The 21,401-nt window shown below is 46.1% G+C and overlaps 1 protein-coding gene across 1 annotated transcript in view; it reads right to left on the bottom strand.

Moving 5' to 3' along the window:
* Positions 1–5,724: 5,724 nt before the first annotated feature.
* The window catches only part of FRMD4B (FERM domain containing 4B), a gene marked incomplete at its 5' end in the record, with an annotated part of 42,153 nt that continues 26,476 nt past the window's right edge, over positions 5,725–21,401 (bottom strand). The window contains 13 exon segments of the mRNA XM_009872800.1: positions 5,725–5,898; positions 7,289–7,421; positions 8,006–8,715; positions 8,717–8,794; positions 9,930–10,055; positions 11,107–11,254; positions 12,592–12,648; positions 15,808–16,036; positions 17,281–17,400; positions 17,490–17,623; positions 18,363–18,504; positions 19,022–19,160; positions 20,245–20,321. Coding sequence (XP_009871102.1) covers positions 5,778–5,898; positions 7,289–7,421; positions 8,006–8,715; positions 8,717–8,794; positions 9,930–10,055; positions 11,107–11,254; positions 12,592–12,648; positions 15,808–16,036; positions 17,281–17,400; positions 17,490–17,623; positions 18,363–18,504; positions 19,022–19,160; positions 20,245–20,321 — 2,214 coding nt within the window.

Raw genomic sequence — 21,401 nt, 5'->3', positions numbered from 1 at the left:
GGAATGGGATGGGGCAGCAAGGACAGGATGGGGCAGTGAGGATGGGATGGGGCAGCGGGAATGGGATGGGGCAGCGAGGATGGGACTGCAAGCCCCTCGTTCCTGCTCCGGCAGTCACCAAATCAGCACATCTCACTTGCATTGAGGTCTGGCACTTTCTGAGAGGAGCAAACAGAGCTGTGTCTCCCGTTTCAGTGGGACCTGGAATCCTCTAATTTGAGTCAAAAAAAGAACATCGTGATTTTGATATTTATTTTTTTTAGTTTCCATTTTCATATCATCAGCTACAGTGGCTCCTCCCCACAGAGAAACCACCTCTGTCATCATCCACACTCTTTATCACAGGGAAAACATAACATTAAAATGTGTAGGGAGAAAAGGGGAGCATGGAGGGGACTTCAGTCCTATCAGAAATTAAGGAGAAATAATTTCAGCCTGGGGCAGGATACTGATCCCCCACACTGGCCTGCACAGAGCAATCACGCGGGGAAAAGCACAAGCAAATCTTGTTTTGCATCAATAAGCATAAAATAATTAGCTTATGTATTTCCAAACAATTTCACCGGGTTTAAATAACTGTAAAAAAGATTATCCAAACCCCCATGATTTCAGGGCAGGAGACAGCTCCACATATGAATGCTGACACTTTGCCAGCGTGGGCTGGGGATGACACCGAGCGCAACTGAGCTGGTCCTGGGGGTCTGGGCTGAGCCAGGGCAAACCCCATTCAGAGCCAAAACATGTTCCAAATTTCCCTCTCGAAGCCCGAGTTTCTCTGCTTGCCTGCCAAAGAACAACGCTACACCTCACCCGCCATCCCCCCTGCCAATAAACATATGCTTTTTTTTTTTTTCTTACTGACCCTGTTTTAAAGTGGCTTGAGCAACAAAGTCCAGCACAGAGCTCACACAATCCCTCTTTGTCCCGTGCTCATTTACAGACAAGCAGATTGGTGGCTGCAGGAGGGAGTTTCTTCTCCCAGATATCATTTATAGCACAATCACAGGCAAAACGCTGAAGCACTCAGCACTAGTTACGTCCCTGCTAACTTGGTATTTTACTTTCCCACCATCTATTCCAGGATGAAGGTTCATTTTCTCACTGCTGTGTGAAACAGCAAACATCCGTATATGCAGAGTTACCCTTCAGCACAAGAACAAGGGCAAGAGCAGGAGATGCAGCAGGGAGAGACACGATGCCCAGCGTAGCATGATAAGAAAAAGCACACAGAACTGTTTATGTCTTCACACATTTGAAAAATACACTTAGTTGGGTTGTTTGGATTTTTGTTGTGTTTTTTTTTTTTTTCTCCCCACAGCATTTACCTCAAACAGCTGCAAAAAGTGAGGGAAGTAATTTGAAAATCACTCCAGGAAGTTTGTTACCAAGAAGACAAAACACATCTAAGGATATTAGTTTTTCCTCTACTACGAGATCCTTGGGAACAACAACAAAAAAATCATGGAAAACAGACAATTTGACTTAAATTAGTAACAATTAAACAAGACAACCACATTAAAAGTCTGCTCCTATTCATTTTGATAAGATTTCAATAGTTGTATGAGGCCTTACCATAGCAGAAGCTCTCAGCTTTCTATCTTAGAAATTTATTAAATACGATAGAAAAGCACAAAGGAGATTGAAAAACAGTGTAGAAAGCAGAAACCTCCCTAGGATGGGTGTTACCTTATCCAGAAAGTGCCAGGCAAGTGCAGCGACAGGGAGCTTCTCCCCAAGCTCAGAAGCAGCTCTCCTGCATTAATCCCCAAAGCCCAGAAGATGGAGCAAACCTTCAGCCCTTACAGTGTTTCCTACAAACGTTTTGGGACCCGGACAGGCCACGGTGGCGCCTTCTCACACACCCAGGAGCTGTGCAGCCTTGCTGGGTACAAAACATTGCTGTGACGTTGCTCACATTTCAGCCGAACAGATCCAAGATCATAAATGAAAAAAGCAGCAGAAACTTGCCAGGGCTACATCACGTATTAAGTCACCTTGGCCAGCAAGTTCCACGTGTATACCTGGGTGAATTTTAAAGATCTGTGTCTATCAAAGATCTGCCTGTGCTTGGGAAGGGGACTCCTGGTCTGAGCCTCATTCCTCCCCGGTTCCTGCGCTGGGGAAGGTCAGACACTGGGGCTCGCAGCAGCTCCCACGGGAGTTTGTCCTCCCACATCTCCAAGTGTTTCTGTTCAAAACAGCAGACAAAAAGCAGGCACCAATTAAAACCATCAGGCATTGCTTATTTTAGCACAGTGCCCTAATGTCTTTTTAAGGATTCCTGGCAAGGATTGTTTTTTCTTCTTCATCCATCAACTAAAAAGCACTTAGAAATGCTCCATTACGTATGGTTTTATGTGGGTTTTTATTTCCCCTCCACACTCATCACGCCAGCAGTACGTTCTACCTTCTAGAGAGATGTTTGTGAGAGACTGTACAATTGATCCCTGAGGGTGTTTTATATTGGTGTTTCACGTTGTTCACCTCTTGCCTTTGTTCTGGATCATACTAAACCAGAATTTCTAAGTGTTTCTTCAAACTGGAAGGGGCAGGAAGGGTTTCAGAGGAGTACAGAAGGTAGGAAGGCACTCACTGCTGCTCAGTCACTAGGTGGCCTCATTAATCCTGGCGAGGAAGGGCTGTGGTTAAACAGCAGAGAACACAGGTAGGAATTCAAACAAAGCACAGGTAATATCGCATTTGTTCACAGCTGCAATGCACAATATTCAAAGTGTCTTTATTCCTTCTTCAGCTCCATTATACGGACCTGGTCTCTGTGAACAGTCACATACACGCATCAAAACATCGTTGCAGAAGCGCAGAGCAATGAAGAAAGCCGAGGTCTGCAAAAGGCAAAGTTAAGGGTCCTGGGGAACAACTGGCAAGAACCTGGCATTGCACAAGCCTTGTAGCATCACCAGCTCCCTTGCTGGTGATGGGCAGGAGGTCCCACGAGAGGGTTGTGCCCTCCCTGTCCTTCCCCGTGCCACCCAAGGCTGACCCCAGCCCTTTGCTACCTACCCCAGGCAACACCTGAGCAAAGTTGAATCTTCTTTTCTCTTCTCAGTCTCCTCCTTCACTCTGCATCTCCACCCTTCATAAAAGCTTCTAAGAGCACAGCTCTTGCAGGGCCAGGAATGCGGAGAACACAGGAAGGGTTACAAGTGCTGCACTTGCCATGTTGCTGCTCTTTTAGCAATTTTTTTCAGATTTCCAGCTCCTCTGCAGCTTAGCTCTCGCTTACTGGAAGCTGCAATCAACCTGTGAACTCTGGCCCTTGAGGTGTGGTGCCCAATATCCCCAAGTATAGCGACCCATCCTCCACCCAAACCCACCACAAATTCCCATCTTCTTGATGACATAATCCAAAATGTCCCGGTGCTGTCTGAGCAAGCCGGGCTGAGCTCCAGCATTGTGCCAACACGGATGTGTCGCACCGAGCTAAATCCTGAATGCTAATGGAAAAGCCAATACAACACTCAATGGCTACAGCATTAAAATAAAGGAATGCAAACAATGCTTGAAATGGGGCACAGACCTCGTTACACACCTCATTTCCTTTTTTCAAATGAAAAGCTTTGAAAGCGCTGATAAATAACCGCCAGCCTGTGCCGATACCATTAGTTCTGGGTAAGGTATTTGAGCTGCCTGCTCACAACAACGCTTTATAAGAGCAGTGAGCAGGATTGAATAAATGGAAGAACCTCAAAAACTATTTGGAGAAATGGGAAAGTGTGACAGCGAGGGAGTATTTTCAGTGGGTACGCCTGCAAGTTCTTGTTAATATTTATTACTCCCGGTGATCTAGAAATAAGCATAAATGCTTAATGAGCCCATCTCAGCTCCCTTGGGGCAGCTGTGCTGGAGAAGCCCCTGCAAAGGCACCAAGCCCCACTCCTCCCTCCCCTTGCATCTTCAAAAATTCAGACTTAAAGATGTGTTTTTGAACTGCCCTGGGACAAGCCTCCCCCAGCCAAGACCACCGACCCTCTGCATCCAACCTAACACCACAGGCCAAAAGAAATTAGACCGCAGTGATTTACTCTCTCACACTTTAAAGCCCTGAAACAACACACGCTGAGCATTTCCAAGCACTTGAGCAGAAACAGGAGGAATGCTGAAGTGGTTTTGGTAGCACACTTTTCAGTTTATTGACCTATACAAAATAATAGGTCTAAAAAATTCAGAAGTAGTAAAAGAATAAGCAAAAAGAGCTCTGGCATTTCTAGAAGGCTATACAAATATGCAAAACCAAGGAAATAAGTTATTTTTTCTTTTGTTTTTGTTCGTTTAATTCCAAATCGCGACTCTAATAATACAAACGACTAAGTACCAGCTTAACAAGTGTGTCCTTCTGTATATATTACATGCTCTGGAATATTGGTAGAAAACGTCAAAAAAGTTTATCGGAAACTTTTCTATTCACAATATGAACAAGGAGTAACTAATTCTTTGTATAAAAGAAAAAACGAGCACCATTTGTGGACTCCTGAAGCACAGTACAGCTGAGAAACGAGAGAGATTTTGCCGTCTGCAACCGAGTTGTCGGAAACCATGCAAAAAAGAGAACTCATGCCAATTTGCTCCTACAGATGGATGGCCTGAGGTAGGTTTTATCCCTCTTAGATCAAGACTGCAGTTGCATTTTCTTTCCTACACAAACATTTTCGTGAAAATGCTGTTCTTTCTGTCACTTAGTGACTCTGCAACGCACCTGGCGGTTCGGATGACTCGCGCTACCATCCTAATGCCCCTCACTTTAAGGCACCCACTCGGCTGTTTGCGTTCGCATCCACCTGAAAATACTGGCCCTTACGATCAAATTTGTTCACCCTGCGGTCACCGGAGCTCCCCCGCGGCAGAGCAAAAGGCAACCGTCACCCGGTGAATGGGGGTTGCTGCGCAGCCACCGTGAAAATCTGCCTGCTCCTCCACACAGTGAAGCTGTACCACGGAAAGGTCATGAATTGGGAGGTTATTCGTTACGCTTTATCATGGAAAAAAGAGAGTTCAAAGTTTACTGCTTCTGTTTCCAAAATCCATAACCGCCTATAGTTTTACACGACATATTGTGGCAGAAAATTCTTTTCTTTCCAGAACTTGCTTGTGGTGCTAACAAACACTCCTAACAACACCCCAAAACATGGATAAACGCATTCAAACCTCCACAATAATTGACAAAAAATAATAAAAATCGATCCTTCTTTCAAGTAATGTTCCAATACTGACCAAGTCACGCTTTGCCTCACACACACAGCATCTATCCTTCACAAGCTTATGAAAATCCTTCCAGGTCATCATAAGCCATGGCAGAATAAATTTTCATTTCTTCTTCTTTCAGACATCAGAATTGTGCTCCTAGAATTTCTGTTTTTTTCCATAAGTCTCCTTTTCACATTTATTTTTTTCTCCGAGGTTTGCCTTCAACACCTTCCAATCTTCCAAAAAAGTGCTTGCTAAATATAAATACTTCAACCAAGTGCTGCATCTAGTCATAGATTAAACTGTGGCTTGCCCTTGCTCGTGTAGGCTACCTGGATGCAGACAGAAGCGCCACTCACAGTAAGACTTTGCTATTTTTCTACAGTCCCTCTTAATGCTGAATTTAATCTTTCCCAGCAAAACAGCCTGCTTCGTTTTTTTTGTTTGGGTTGGTTTGTTGTTGTGTTTTTTCTTTTTTCTCGTTCAGTTTGGGAAGTTCCACCCGAGATCTGCCTCGGAGTCAACAGCATTTTGTGCAAGGCACCCAAGGGTACGAATGTGGGGCTGCGGGCGGTCTACACGAGCGTCCCGGGCTTTGAGTCCTCGTGCCAGAATAACCTCTGCTCGTCGCCGTGCAGGTCGTCTTCCAAGCGGCTCTCGTCATCGCCACCCAGCTGGCTCGTCTCTGCATACGCTCTGGAAGAGACACACGGCATCAGGGATCAGCGAGAGCCCAGGGTCTTCCCCAGAACCCCAAGTGCTGCACAACCTCACACAAACTCCCTCAGGCTCGAAGGAACGTCGGTTACGGCAAATTCACCCCAGCCTAACTTGGATCCTAACGCAAACTCAGTTTTCGGGCGGCGATTAAGTGAAATGTCATGCAATGGGATCTCCACCGCTCGAGACTGCAGGACGCAGAGTGCTCATTTGCCATAATCACATTAAAACAGGGAAGTAAAGCAGACAAATGATCAGAGGCAATTCAGAATATGGAAAATTAAGAGCTAATGAGCCTCACTCTGATAAAGCTGCCAAATAAGTGGAGTTTTCAAAGGCCAATTATAGGAAATTAAGAAATTAGTAGCAACCGTATTTTTAAACACTGTTACTGTGTATCTTTTAAATCACAGCAACAAAAAAAGCTCATGGTACATAGCTCAGAGACAAGGAAGCTTTTAGATATTTTCTTACACTTCCACTTATTTTAAACCAAACAGAATTAAAAATTCAGTAAACTCAAGCAAGTCAGCCTGGCAGCAGGCGCAAACTGCAGCCCATGAAGCAGGAGGCACAAACGTGGGGCAGTTACTGCCGCTGGCTCCACTTAGCACAAGTCTACTCAAACGTGACAGCGCTTGTAGGGGCAGAGCCATTCCCCAGGGCAGGCGGTCTCTGCCCTCCCTGATAACTGCCAGCATACGATAGCGAGGGAGAATGAGACCAAAACCACCAAGTACACACAGCGAGAGAGCTGCAGGAATTTCTGCAAGGATACAGCAGACCCCGGGCTCCCCGCGCTCCTCGGCAGAGCAGCCACATGCAGGGCAGCTCGGCCAGCTCAGCACAGCTTGCCTGGTTCCCGGGTTGAGCTCTGCCAAGCGAGATGTGCTTCTGAACGTGTCTGAATGCTGGCACACAGATGTGAGGTTGAATAGAGGCGTTTTCCTTACTCTTGGTTTTCCAAAAGTTGACCAGCACAGGCACTTCAGAAACACACAAGGACTGTGTTCTGCTGCGCAGGAGAGACCTCCTGGCACAGGGGGCAAGGGGAACCAGGCTCAGCGGGGGCTCTGCCTGCTCTGAGCATCGCAGCTCCCAGGGAGACTGAGATCTTAGATGGTCCAGCATCAGCCAGAGGAAAAGGCTGTGCAATGAGTTCCTCCTTCACCATGACTGCTTCCCCCTCCCTTGAGTACTGGTGGTACAGCTGATCTTCTCCACACAGAGAAGACTTGGTCTCACAAAGTCAATTTTATAATTACTCTTCATCCAGCCCTTCGAAATCCAGCTGACTTTCTCAGAAGTTTGAACAACCTGTGAAATGTAGGAGGAAGGGCTGAAAATCTCGATATACTCTACTCACCTGCTCTGCAAAGGAAGGTTGCCATAAACATTCCCGTAGCAGCTGGCATAAGAGGAATGAGATAATGTATCGTAGTCTGAAAGTCCCACTGCAAGCGGGTTTCGCCAGTTCCCAGCAGTGTTTGCAGAAGATGCTGAAATTAAAAAAAAAAAAATATTACCGCAAATTAGATCTTTCTTCAGCTAAATCAGCTGAGACAAATGAGACAATTCTCATTAGTGATCTCTGTGGGTTTCTGCTGGACACGCAAGTAGACAATGCAAACACAAAATATGATATTACAAGCCCCGTTGGGAGGAAAGCACTCTGTGGGTGGTATTTTGAATCTCTTTAAAAAGACTTTCTGACCCATTCGGGGATGCTCACTCTACTGTATTTTGAAAGCCATCACAGCATTAACTGCATTCACACGGCACGAAGTTTTGCACATTGCTTCTAGTTGGTAAACGGTCTGAAAACCATATTGCTCTTCGTGCTTATTTGGACCACTGCACTTACAAAGAGTAAAAGGCAGTTTTACCCACAGGAGAAGGCAACAAACAAGTCTTTCTTTCCAAGCACAGAACAAGAAAATCCCATTCAGCTCCTCATCTACTTTTCAGGATAGAGCTTTAGCCTTGCTGCTACTCTGCTGACTTCATTGACGCAGCAGAGGGAGTAGAAGTCAACGCACAGCAAGGACTTACAGAAACACTCAGTACAGAAATCAGACATTACCCGAAGAGAAAGACGACACCCGACTGCTAGGAGAGCACGGCACCTGCAGACCAGCAAAGCCCAAACTCCTTTGAGATCCTCTGTCAGACTCAAAGCCTGCCTGCAGGCTATGACCCTGCTCCTTTTGACTGGAGGCACGCTGGTACCAACCGCGGAGATGCTCTGCGACTAAGGCCTTGTGAATGTTTTTGGTTATGTGCTCCGTTTTAGCAACTTGCTTCCTCGGAAGCCTTAGGGTTGCATACGGGTTGTGCGGTACTCTGTCCACTTCATCCTCGTGGTAAGACCTGAATTCCCTGTAACGGTCATATCCGTAATGTGCCGACGAGCGATAGGAAGGATTGACGCTGTACTGTCCCTCCGTATCGCTCTCATAAACGTATCCTCCATTGTAATAAACATCAGGTTCGGTGTACGTGGAATATCCAGAAATATAGTAACTAGAGGAATGCTGCTCCTGACTTTTGTGGTAGACACCATTGCGGACATCCTTCTGGGCAAGATTTGGCATACTTCCTGAATTTGCAGCAGAAATGTGTTGTTTCTTTGACCGTCTTCGACCCCGGGTCCGGTTGTCGAGCGTCTGAGTAGTGTAGTATGGATTGGGAGTGGGTGTCAGGCAGTAATACTCTGCACTTGACTGGCTGGTGTAGGACGATCCGTCATCGAGGATCTCTGTGCTGCTGCTTCGCTGGGACTTGGAGAGGGTGTGGAGTCTCTGCCAGCAGGTGGGTTTGGGATTCCAAGCTTCCGCTGCGCTGCCGGCAGTGGCGTGAGGAAACATCTGGCCTGAAACAACACAGACGTACGCTGGTTAAAGTCAGCTGCATGCGAACGTACACAGAGTGGGAGAAAGTACGCATGAGCAAGTCAGGCATGCTGCCTTCCCAATCAAAGCACAATACAAACCCGTCTTATCTTTCCACGTAGAATTATCTGCATTGCAAGAAATTCAGCTTGGCTGAATTTTAGATTTGCCACAACAGTAGGAGATATCTCATATAGAAATCTGTCGTGGTGAGCACAGCTCATCTGTGACAGGGAAACCTGTAGCAAAGCTCACAAACTCAAATTTCATAATGATTTATAGGAGGGCTTTCTTAGTTTTTAAGCAGGTAGAGGCCACACAAGTGACCTAGCTAGGAGCCAGAACATAGGAAGATGGGTTTCCTGTGGCTCTGTCTCTCAAGGCTGTACTGCCGCTGCCAATTAAACCATGAGCTCTTGATAACATTGTAAGATTTATAGCATCCCTCCCTCCCCAGCACGGATTCTCAGCTGTCTAATCATACAGGTGAGCTCATGTTGCAGCAATCTTCCCATATTAAGGGCATTAATTGGGATCACTCAGCTCTATCTGGACACTTTTTCAGGAATGCAGCCCACAGCAGATATATCAGCTTCTGAGAAGTTTTTGTGGGGGGACTGCTAGCTGATGAACAACAGAATTTCCTAATACCACTACAAAGGAAATGCAAAATAAATTTTGGCTATTTCACAACTGTTTTACAGAAACTTTTTGAACAAGCATTACTTGCCACAATGCCCTACAGATGCCTACCTGGAAATGACCCCTCTCCTATAGTCCTTTCATCATCAGATGGGCAATACTTGTGTGCCAGCTTCCAGCTCACTCCTAATTTTGCAGACACCCATTTGTGTGTGCTGCTATTTTCCCCATACAGGGTTTGTGCTCACATAAACGCTCTCACTCGCATGTCACAAAGCTGCTGCAGGACTGTGCCAGAAGATGGTGGCTGACATTAACCTCGTGCCTCCAATACCCAGAAAAGACACTTTAAGAGCCTGGCCCTGCTGTAAGAAAAAGCCTCATGGGCAAAGCACCCTTTGCCCTCTTAACACCATTTGCTTTCCTTCTGCTGCTGCCTAAGATAAGCACCACACTTAAAACAAAGCCCCTTACTGTAAGTGGCTGCTGCTGTAGGCATTGCGTGTGAGCACGGGGGTTGTGGGCATGCTTCTCCCACCATGGGGCTGGGGTGGCCGGTCCAGGGTTCGATAAGGGCTGCTGTGAGTCGAAAGCGGGTCCCTGCAATGAAGGAGACAATCCCAGTTAGGTCAAATGCCATCCAAGTTGCAGCAAGACAGAATAAGTGCACCCTAAGCCCTGAAGAAACAAAACGAAAGGCAGAAAAAACAGGTAAAGGCATAACTGGATGCACCTCCCCGTATAAAGAACAGAATTGTTCAACAGGGGGAAAAATGCAACCCCTCCTTGCAGTTCAAGGGAGATCCCCACAGGATGACTGGTAGGAAAAGCTGCTGCCAGAGGACAGAGGTATGAAGCAGAAGAGACAGAGGAGGTGTCAGAGAAGCAAAGGGTTTGGGTTTTAGAACGAGGTGCATCACAGCTAAAAGGTTACATATGGCTATAATTCAACTTCTGAACCTCATGTGGAGTTTTCTGCTTGTCTTGAGGGACAGACGAGAAAAACACAGAGACATGACGCTGTCCAAAACTTTACAACATTTTTAAGCATGCCTTCAACAGCCTGCTCATGCGAGATAGTCTAAGAAATATCAAGATGGGTAGGAATCCTTACTACTGACAACTAGCACCAGGTCAGACCTATACGTCGTGATCAGACAACCATCAGCAGAGCTACTGTTATCAATGTGCTCCATGGAACAGCTGTTCTAGCTCAGAAAGGGCCCAAACCCCATGAATACACAGAGGAACCTCAGCCAGTCGCTGCAGCTGGCACTACTGATGGTAGCTGGTGGAATCCCAGCAACTCTGCTCTTACAAAGATTTCCTTTTGCCCATCAGGACTTAGGCACACTCTGTACACTTTGACAAGGCACCTCCTGAAATACCATCAGGAGGGATGGGTATGGTTTGGTGGTATCTGAGGCCCTGAAGCACAGCTGTCAGGAAAACTACGAGTACAACTACGTGTACACACTTATGCACACTTTTGTTAGTAAATAGCAAATTCAGCTCTCATCACTGGATCCTGTAATTGCAGAGGAGTGTGGAGGCTCTGTTGGACTGCTCGTACTAACAGGAGTCTCAGCAGGGGCAGGAGGGAGCTCGTGCCAGCCAGGCAGAGAGTGCAGCACCAGGGAATGTGCTCTACCTGGAGTGTCTGGTTTCCAAGAGCTGCTCGTTTATGGATGATTTTCTGAGATGAATTCTCTCCACCCCGAGGGACTTTGGTGGAGGAAGTCTTGGAGAAAGCTGCGCAGAGCTGGGTCTCTGTGCTGGCACGGCAAGCGATTCATTGACTGTTGGAAAGGAATATGTACTTTGTTAGCAAAATCCTTGATATTTTTTGCCCTCTACGCAAAGCTGTAGGCCCTAAGCAGAAACACTTTGCACTATAGAGACAACGACAGAAGCTGTGAATCCAGAAAGGCTCTCCCACCCACGCCAAGCTCTCCTCCACGCAGATACAGGACACCGCGGAGGTTCGTCCAGATCTCAGCAGCACCGACTCCTACGGAGATTACACACAGCTTGGGGCTGTGCCAGATCCCAAAGTGGAACTTCCTTGGGAAAACACCTGTTTGCAGCACAGTCCTTCCCAGAGCCTAGCAGGCAAGCTCAGCCGCTGCAAAAGCCAGTTCCTCTCTCTCATCTTCCAGATCTTTACTTGAAAATGACATTTTAAGAATTAGTTTTGAAATACAACCTACAAGGGACTGACTTCAAAAGCGACTGAGTGAGTAAAGACAACTGACAGACACATTTGGCTGAAGGCAACGGGGAAGACGCTGATTTGATCCTTGTTCTCACTGTGCTCAGGGCTCAGCCCAGGTCCCAACAGAGCCAACAGGAAACTCTAACTAACACATATAAATGCAGGACGAGCATCACAGAGAACACGTTCACAAGCCAAAGCCCTGGCTCTACTACTTGTACAAGCAGGAATCAGGTGTAATTCCATTTTAAAGCAACAGGTGGGTTGTACAATCTAAAACTGGGATGAAGTCAGATCAGAACCAGGCTTTAACTGAAAAGTGAGTAATGATTTTGACCATGTTTGTCCCCACATGATGATTATCCAGTTTAAGGGAGAGGCAAGTCAAGTCCTTTCCACCTTGTGGAACAGGGTGTGAATGTGTGTGTCTGTGGGTGTGTGTGTGAAATGAGTAAGGTGAGCAAACACCCATGCAAGATGCAAGCTCACTACGTAACACATAAATGTAAACAGATCGTTAGTATCTGTGACTATTCTACTTTTTTGTAAGTTTTACAGTAGTTGTGAGGACAAGGGCTGGGCACATCATTCCTCCCAGCTCTTAAGTCCTCCAGTCACTCATTCACTCCTGGCCAGGTCCTAGGGATGAAGCATTTGACATCTACAGTGCCCTCAGCTTGCAGGTTGGTCACGTTAAAACCAACTGCCTTTTCTAAAGATGACTCACATCAGCTCACAGAGCAGAAAGTTCCAATAACCAACACCTTATGAGGACAGATACCCCTGATTAAGCTCTTTATTCCTCTGTTATAAATGAGTTTGTCAACGAAAGTCACCAAAATAGGAGGCTAAAGGACATTAAGTCAAAGGAATGTCTCTGAACGAGCACATTTCATAGGAAGAAAAGGATAAGCAACATACCATCATCATACGTGGTTGTATCGGACAGGGAGCTGCTCTCAGATGGAATTATATCATCTGTGAAAGACAACAAGCACTTTAAGCACAGGAGACCCAACATCAATTTCCAAATGTCACATACAGTTTATTTTCTAGAGCTTCAGATCCAGCTGCCACTTGTGAGGCTGCAGTCTGTATCCTTTAGCCCTCAACAGCCTGGAGACGACCCTGCTTTGGAGTATATCATGACCTAGTTGTGCTCATCACGGTTCAGTAAGCTACCTGTGTAATTATCAAAGGAGATTTTTTTTCAGCTGCACCAGGAATCATGCCAAGATTTACAAAGGTAGTTTCCACCCAACTTCCAACAGATCTCACAGGGTGTTTTGGTGCTTCAATGGGAGTCAGGAGCCTACACAGACACATAGATCTTGGCTGCTAGCATCTAATCTCCTTTAGGTATATCTGATATCCCACCAGGTAGGTACAAAATGCCTTTTCAAATTTGGCAATCACCTGTGAATGTTCCACTAACATACAAATTCTGCTTCAATTAAATTAATATCAATCCAAAACAATTCCACTGATTTCAATCGAGCTATTTCAAATTCCAACAATACAGAGAGAAGTAACTGTTGTACAGACATTGCATTTTTTTTCCCTCTTTCTTTTATGTTTTGTTATTTATTTAAAGTGCTTTACTGCACCTGCCTGTCCTCGCTAAGGTTTAGAACAGACCAGCAGCAGCAGAGAAATTGGGCTGGTGATAAAAAACAGTGCAAGAGAGAATTAACCCACAAGAAGAAACTGTTCCTAGGCTGTTTCTGGTAAGACATGGTGCTGGTGGGGTAAAAAGCCCACATGAACCTCCATGCAAGAGGGAGAGGAAGCAACAGGAGGTGATGGTGGCGGCCACTGTGTGCATGACACCCGCTTCCTCCATCACTCATCACAAGCACACGCAACACACGCCGCTCCCTTGCTGTTGTGCTTTGCTGCAAGGTCTGGTTACAAGAACTTGGTAAATAGAGCAGCTTTTCAAAGCCAGCAAAAACCAGGGCTGGCCCCTGCCCTGAGACTTGTCAGACCACTGAGGATGGGTTGCAGCTCTGCTTGCAACCTGACTCTGGGAAAATGTTTCAGTGGAGCTTATTTGCAGGAATTTGACCACTTGGTGGTCTCAAATACAGAACTGGGCCCAGTGCAGGAGGGAAAAAACCTACTGAGGAGAAAAAAACAACAAACAAATCACCAGTCTAAAGCTACGCTGCAGGATTCATGTGGGGTCTGCAATGCTGACACATGGGGCGAACCCTGAATTTAAATCCTACATCTGCGCAATTCCCTGCAAAATTGGAAGAAACTCTTGGCTACAGAGAAAACAGAGGAAAGGGAGAATGGAACACTGGGAGCAGGAGACGGTCCAGTATGTCCTTCACCTCCCATCCCTTGAGGGCTGGGATGAAAATAACTATGGTTGATTCAATAAATCAAGGTTACTGTTTAACACATCACTTCCAACAAGTCATTCCCCAAACTCAGACATGAGTCATCACTCACTGCTCAGTCTTCACCTCGAGCCCCTGAGTACCATCAGCAATGGTGAAAAGGTTACACATAAAATCAGTTACCGAAGCACGTGACAATTCTGCTTCAGGTAAACAAACACACTCAGCAGTGCAAGAGTCAGGAACCGGCAGGGAATGGAGCTAACTTACTGCTAGCTGAGTATTTGCTGCAGGGAGACCCTCCGAAACACGGAGTCTAGTCCCTTCTTGGCTGTGTCCACCTTCCCAGACAGCAAACAAGGATGTTATGTATCAGTGTTGCAAAATGATGGATTAAATGTCTAAGGACTGAATCCTAAAAGTTGATTGTTTGCATAGCAGGACAAAAAAAAACTATCTGCAACAAGACGCTGCCTCACGGGGCTCCCGTGCTCGTGTTGTTACCACACATCACCTGCCCCAGGTAATACAGGAACTCCCACAATTAATATCCAGATTGGTGAGCAACAGACTGGAAAAAACAGATGTTTTCCTCATCTCTGTCAATCGGGAACTAGCTGGGCCACATTAAATAGCGATCATCAACCTTTCAGAGCAAGCGCTTTGTGATGACAGATAGCTCAGTGCTGCCCTGGTTTGTGCTGGCTGAGACTCCACACCGAGCTCTCCAGGGGAACAGGACACTGCAGAGGTTTCCCCAAGAGAAAGGTCTCCTCCAGGGAAAATACATGCTGGCAAGAGGTCTCACGCCAAGGGTCACTAAGAGGGTATCAACATAAACAGCAGAAAGATCTTGTCTTTTCTTTCCTACCTTGTAATTCCCAGGACAGGAAAAAAAACCAACCCAAAAACTCCACTAAATTCCCAAAACAGCATGCCCTCTGGGACAAAGGGGGAAAAAGAAATTGATTAAACATTAACAACTATCCATATATGTTTTCCAAGGAGGGGAGAAATAAAACATGTCCTAAAACTGTTAATCACTATAGGAACTAGAAAAGCCTGCAATACCTATATACCTATGAGCTTTTACTACTTCCAGACTCCTTCAATTGGCTTGGATACTAGCAAGTTTCCAGGCTTTACCCTATGAAACAGCAAGAATCTGACCTCCCTGAGGAATATCACACTTCCAGAATGGAGGGGGGCCAAGAGTATCCGTTTTCAATGTCCTCATTGCTGGCAAATGGATTTAGTAAAAAAATCTGTTTGCCCTTATTTGTGTTCATAAACTCTCGAACTTCGCTTACGTCTTCCTGGGAATCGGTATTTTTTTATATCGAGAAAAGTCTTCAAGGCTTATTTCTTTGATCACACAGAAAAACCCTCACAGGCTCTCCTTGTGCTAGAACTGAGGCACTGCAGAAGGGAGAGATCTCGCACGTGGCAGCTCCGGCATGCAACTGCACTCTACCCTACAAATTCAGACATCCCACCAGTTTTGGCCGAGATGCTCCTGCCAGCCTTTCTAAGTACAGCACCTTCGGTCTGTACATGGCGCTGGAACGGGTCTTCACTTGTTCCTAAAACTGCAGCTTATTCTGCCCCTCAGCCTATAAGCAGTACCCTTATCAGATGCAGCAATTGCATCCCTCTTTTTCTTACTTAACTGCCTTGGAGAAGATACAAATCATATAAAGGAGATGTAAACAAAACTTGTTAAGTGAAGCAGATTACTACTTTTTTTTTTTTCTGTTTTCATCAGACTACGGGGAATTTTCTTGTTTACCTGGTAGAGTAAGAGTTGATTTCTGGGTTGGTTTTTTGCCACACTTGATTCTATACTCATTTATGGAATTTTCTATCTCTTGCAGCTTTTTTACAGCATCACCATACTCCTGCTTTCTTTTCTTCTTCACATTTTTGCAGAGGTCTGGCTCACTGGCAAGTTTCTTGGCTGCCTCCACCAGCTTTTGCTGTATGATAAAATTGCTCTCCAAGTCCTGCAAGGTGGGATCCTGCAAATTTGTTAGATGAGTTATTTGCTTGTATTCTGGGTAGAAATTTTCAGTTAAGGTTATCAAACAGTAGATGTTATTTTCTGTGGTAATGAAGTAAAATCTTGAGCACAAAACACTGAAATACCAAAGTTCATACATAAGAAAATCTCAGCATACAAAACTCTTAGATCTTACTTCTATGATTAGTGTAAGATTATGAGATCTCTTGAGAAAGGTCCAAAGTTCTTGGGCCTGGGTGACATAAAACATGAAGTCGGGTTTAGACAGCTAAACCTTCTGCTCTGAGTACAAGCCTTGAAAACGTCTGTTCAAAATCTCTCTCTACCTTGAAGAAAATAAAAATGGAAATTGATACCACCATGACTACGTAACAGGGAGTTGGAGGCTCTAATTCATTGTTTGTAAACAACTTCTGAGATGCTCAGATGAAAGGCACTGCGCAGTGCCAAGCAACATATTATTAAACCTGGTCAGTAGGATTTTGTTTCAATAGCATCTAAGCGAGTCTATACAAAATCAGCTGGCTGCAGACAAGCATCACACCAGTCCTGTAAGCCAGGGCAGCAAGTCTTTGGTGAAAGACAAATGCGAAGCGCCCAACACCTACTTACTACTTGGATGATAGAGCTTGTTAACATATCTCACAAGGAATGAGGGGGAATGGTATGTGTCCAGAAACTGCACGTATCTGAATTAGCCTATCTCCTAGAGTCAGTCTCTGCCAGCAAAGGTCGTATTAGCTTCTTAAGCAACACAGAGCTTTTACCTAGGCGGAATCTGCATTAAGCCAGAGATAAATCTCCTCCTGCTGTCACCTGTCACACAACTATTTTCACAGAGATTTTGCAAAGGGGACAGCGCACACCCCTGCCACATTCTGGGTCAAACACAATCTCAACATGACACAAATCAATGCTAGAGAAAAGCTCATCACCGTGGGACAGAGCTACGAGCCTGCTCTTCTCCAACTGGCAGTAAACGCCCATTAAAATCCAAGCAGCGTGGCCAAACGGGGGATTTGGGTCAGGGGATTTTAAGGCATTTTGAAAGAGCCAGTTTCATTTCAATGGCAGCATGGCCCAAATAAGGGTGGTACCCATCTAAATTTCCCAGCCTGTGCACGTGACTGTCCCAGCTGCCTCCTCTTAAACAATCAGAGGAGAGCTGGATTATTTACAGGTGGCTTTGGCCACCGGTCTGGCCACCCCACCTCTGCTGCAAAAACAAGCCGCAGCACTCACCTCTTCACTGGGGAGGAGGTTGTCATCCAGCTTGAACGCTGTGCCAACACGTCTTCTGACCTGGGGAGGTTCCTCTCCAGTACTGAGAGGATACTCCTTGGGCATCTTGCCCGTCAGCTCCTGGAAAACAGAGAGGGCTCCACATGAAGGTCCTGAGGGAGAGCAGGGCTCTCACCCACCCTGACCCCAGCTCAAGGTAGAGTTCTCACCGCCTCTCGCAGACAGATTTTCTTCAGCTCCTCAACTTTCTGAAGCAGTTTTTCCTGAAGGATTTTCTCTTTCTTCTTTAGTTCCATAATTTTCTCCTTCTTTTGTTCTTCGCTGACCTCTGAATCCTGAGAGCCTGAAAAACACGCTCTCTGTATCAGAGGATTTGCAGGCAAAAGCCTTTTTTTTTTTTTATGTTCGAGTAAACTGAGATCTCCCCAAAGCAGTCCAACCCAGCAGTCCAGTGAAACAACACATTATTCAAAGTGCAACATCCAGCTCTCGTGTCATCCAGCAAGCAGGCTTTTAGGAAACCTGCCCTGTTTCAAACCCTGAGTGTATATACTTGCATAAGTCCTAAAAACCCAAAATACACATCATTGCATTAGCAACATCTACAATACACTTGGCATTTTGGCTTTGATTTTACTTTCAGGACAGTGACCAAGGATCCCCACTGAGGCTTCACCTTCAGGCACCTACATGTGACACTCAGGATTTTCCCTCCCCTTTTTTCCCCTCCTCCAGCTGAGAGATCTGAAGTCCATTCCAGAGCTGGGCTTTATCTGGAAACATTTATCTTCTCTGGTCATTTTGGAGGAAGCTCAGGGCAATTCAAGTGGTAAACTGATATCAAATTATTCATGGACCAAGAGTATATAGGTGCATATCCACCTAGTATATCTTTTATTTCCTTTATTTAGCTACAAGGGAGCAAACAGCAGATTACACCTTTGATGTTACTGTTTCAGATACATAACTAATACCAACCTTCACATCTGTCATTGTATTTATGTTGTGCTAGTCTTGTTTTCCCTTTTAACATACACAAGTCCCACTGTCCTTCCCCACGTCGCATTTACACCAAGTATTACCTGATGAGATCAAACTGCCGTTGCTGGCCATAATAAGCTGGTTCTTTGCCTCCAAAGTCACTAGCTTGGAAACTTTTGGCGTTCCCATCTCTGTCAGATCCATGGCGATATCATCCAAACTTCTGGCTGAAGGAATTTTTGCCTGAAGGAGTTTTATTTAAAAAAAAAAAAAAAAAGATTAATAGATAATCAAGCCTCATTGAGTTGCCTCTAATTAGCCTCAAAACACAGGGTCACAGGAGATGACATCTCACACCTCATCTCCCACAAAATTAAGGGCTAAAGGAACAGCATCATGCAGGAGCTCGCGCTGTACAGGGCTGTGCTGGCATTCCTCTCCCCCTCTGCCCCCAAATCTCCCAACTCAAAATCTCTCTGCTCTGTTCAAAATGAACACGAGAAGGAGACAAAAGAAAAAGCAGATTAAACATTTGAGACGTGGGAATTACTCCGTGATTACACTTCCATAGACCTTAATTACAGCCAGGCTAAAATGGATCGAATAACAATACCGCTGCTAATAGACTGCTCAAAAAACTGACAAAAATAATTTGTAGTTTTTCTCTGGAGACTAGTTCATCCATGGAAAAACATACACTGAACAATATCCAGGCAAGGCGTTGAAACTTATGCCCACAGTTAAATGCCTTATAACTTACTTTGCTTTGCTTTCTGTCCAAGTAAAACTGGTGTTGACTGATTGCCATCACCCAGATGGACTTGATCAGGGAAGTGTTTGCATACCAGGTTTGTACCACCAGTCCACTTTGACCAAAGGTCCTTCTCGACACCGAAATTCTGAGGAGGTGAAAAGAAACACAATTTCAAGACAAGTCTTTGAGATTTAAAGTCTCAAATGCCTCTTCTCTTTAAAATAAAGTCTGAGTCTAGCCTTGTTGAGATGTGAAAACTCAGGTTTCCTTCTCCCCACCGCCCAGTGCTGCTGCCTTGCCTCCCTCCTAGTCTTCCCTTAATTCAAGGAAAACTTGAAGTCCCTCCTGGCTGAGCTTTGCAACATGGAGCAGTAGTAACTGCTGTGCCTTTTAGCTCAGCAGCACAGCTGTGCCAAGACCAGCAGTCAGGTATCACTACAAACTTATGAACAGTGAGCAGACTGCCATGGCACCCCAAAAGGAATGGTATCAGGCAGGATGGGGGATCTGGAGGGATCAGCAGAGCATCTTGCTGCTCCTCCTGGCCTGGTGGTCCTGTGCCGGGGTGGGAAGGTTGGCAGCGGCAAAAGCAGAAAGGAAGGTGGAGTCAGAAATTGCCCCTGGGCAAAGGCTCTTTCTTCTTGGGAGGGATCTGGAGGGGAAGGCAGCCTGTGGCGGAGCTCCCAGCCCGACCGGCAGCGCTCCTTGGAGCCCCTGAAGGCTCAAGGTCAGAGGAGGGAGCATCGCTGCCAAGGCAGGGCAGGGCAGGAGGCGAGCAGGAAAGTCCTGCGGTCTGTGTGGTCGGGTCTCCTGCTGCACAGGCACGTTACAGCAGTCTCTCAGGCAAGGGTTTTACAAAGTGAGCAAATTTAGCCGTGACAAATTGTCCTCCCTCTGCTCCAAGAACTTCCTCAGTGGACACCAGAGGCAATCTGAGAGAAGGACACCCAGAGCTGTAACACACCGATGGTCGCTCCAGGCTGCTCACTGAACAGGTACCTTCCCTCCGCAACATCACCGCACAACTCGTCCGTCACCCACAGCCCGGATCCAGCCCCGGTCTGCTCCTGTCAGACCCAGGCTGAGCCTCAGTGTCGCAAGGCCCGGAGCGAGCTCAGGTCTGTGGTCACCTCAGGCACCTCCCATCCCCATCCACCAACATGAGGCGATGAATCCCCAGCCCAGGTAAGGATTCATCCTGCTGCTACCGCTGCCTCCTCCAGCCTTACCTGCGGGGATCGTGTACTTCCACAGCAAATTTCTTTTCACGGAAATAGAGATTTTCCAGCTGTTTCCATTGAAATAGCTACAAGAATTGGGAGGAAGAAGCAGAACACCATCACTACAAAAATCACCGGTCTTCTCCCCCCAGGGTTATGTAATTTCAGCAAATTACATACTTTCAGCTATGGCACGGACTGAGTAATAACAATATTCATAACATCAATTAAAATAAGCACATAAATATAAATACACAGGATGCTCCTCAAGTAATTTCACACTCTTAAAGCAATGCACTGCAGATTGAGGATTTTGCATGTGACAACATCTGTTTCCAACAAAAGCACATTTAATTTCACTGCTACAAGTTCACAGAGATCTTGGGAGTGCACAATAAATTATTTTCTTTCTGATTAAATGAAAAAAAACTCTAAACAAAGTGATTGCATAGACACCTACAGTCCCTTCCCTCAGTCAGAACATCTCTAGGGAATGGCAGCAGCTTGGGATAAAAAAAAAAAAGACCTTGCTCTTCTGAAGACACTGGGTGAGAGATTCAACATGTCATTTTGGAGCAGGGGGACAACATGCACGGAGGAACAGCAGCTACAGGAGGGAAGCCACCCTGCAACACCCACTTCTGTAAGAAAATCACATATTTCCTGCAAAGTGCCAGCTAGGAGAAGAGATCAAAGTCAACTAAAGCTTGGCAGCTGCACCCGTGGGATCAGAATTTCACAGGAATCCGCTCTCCCTCTGCACCACCTCCGAAGAGGATCCATGACAGGTTACATCGTCTTAGCCCAGCTTTTGCTGAGCTGTTGTTTCCCACTTCCTCAGCACAGGTTTCTGCAGCATCACCTCCTGCCCCCTCCTGAGCAGTGCCGGGGCATGTGGGTGTGCATGGAGACCCACATGGGTGTCCCCAAGGACGTCCCCTGACGATGATGGGGTGCACGATCGCCGCAGCACACACCGAAGTTCACAGCCGGCTGCTTTCCAGAGCCAGAGCCCACATGGAGGTACCTGAGGTGCTTCCACCCAGGCTGGACAGGCAGGGCCAGCGTTAAGCGGGAGAGATCAACTTGCAACATCCATGATCCAGCTGAGGCACCAACGCCATTACAGTGACCTTCAAGGGTGCAGCCACCACGCCAGATGTCCC

Source organism: Apaloderma vittatum, unplaced genomic scaffold (genome assembly GCF_000703405.1).
Source record: "Apaloderma vittatum isolate BGI_N311 unplaced genomic scaffold, ASM70340v1 scaffold1270, whole genome shotgun sequence".
In the NCBI taxonomy this organism is placed as follows: domain Eukaryota; kingdom Metazoa; phylum Chordata; class Aves; order Trogoniformes; family Trogonidae; genus Apaloderma; species Apaloderma vittatum.
The sequence above is the reverse complement of the archived record's forward strand: the minus strand, read 5'-3'. Positions and strand labels throughout refer to the sequence as shown.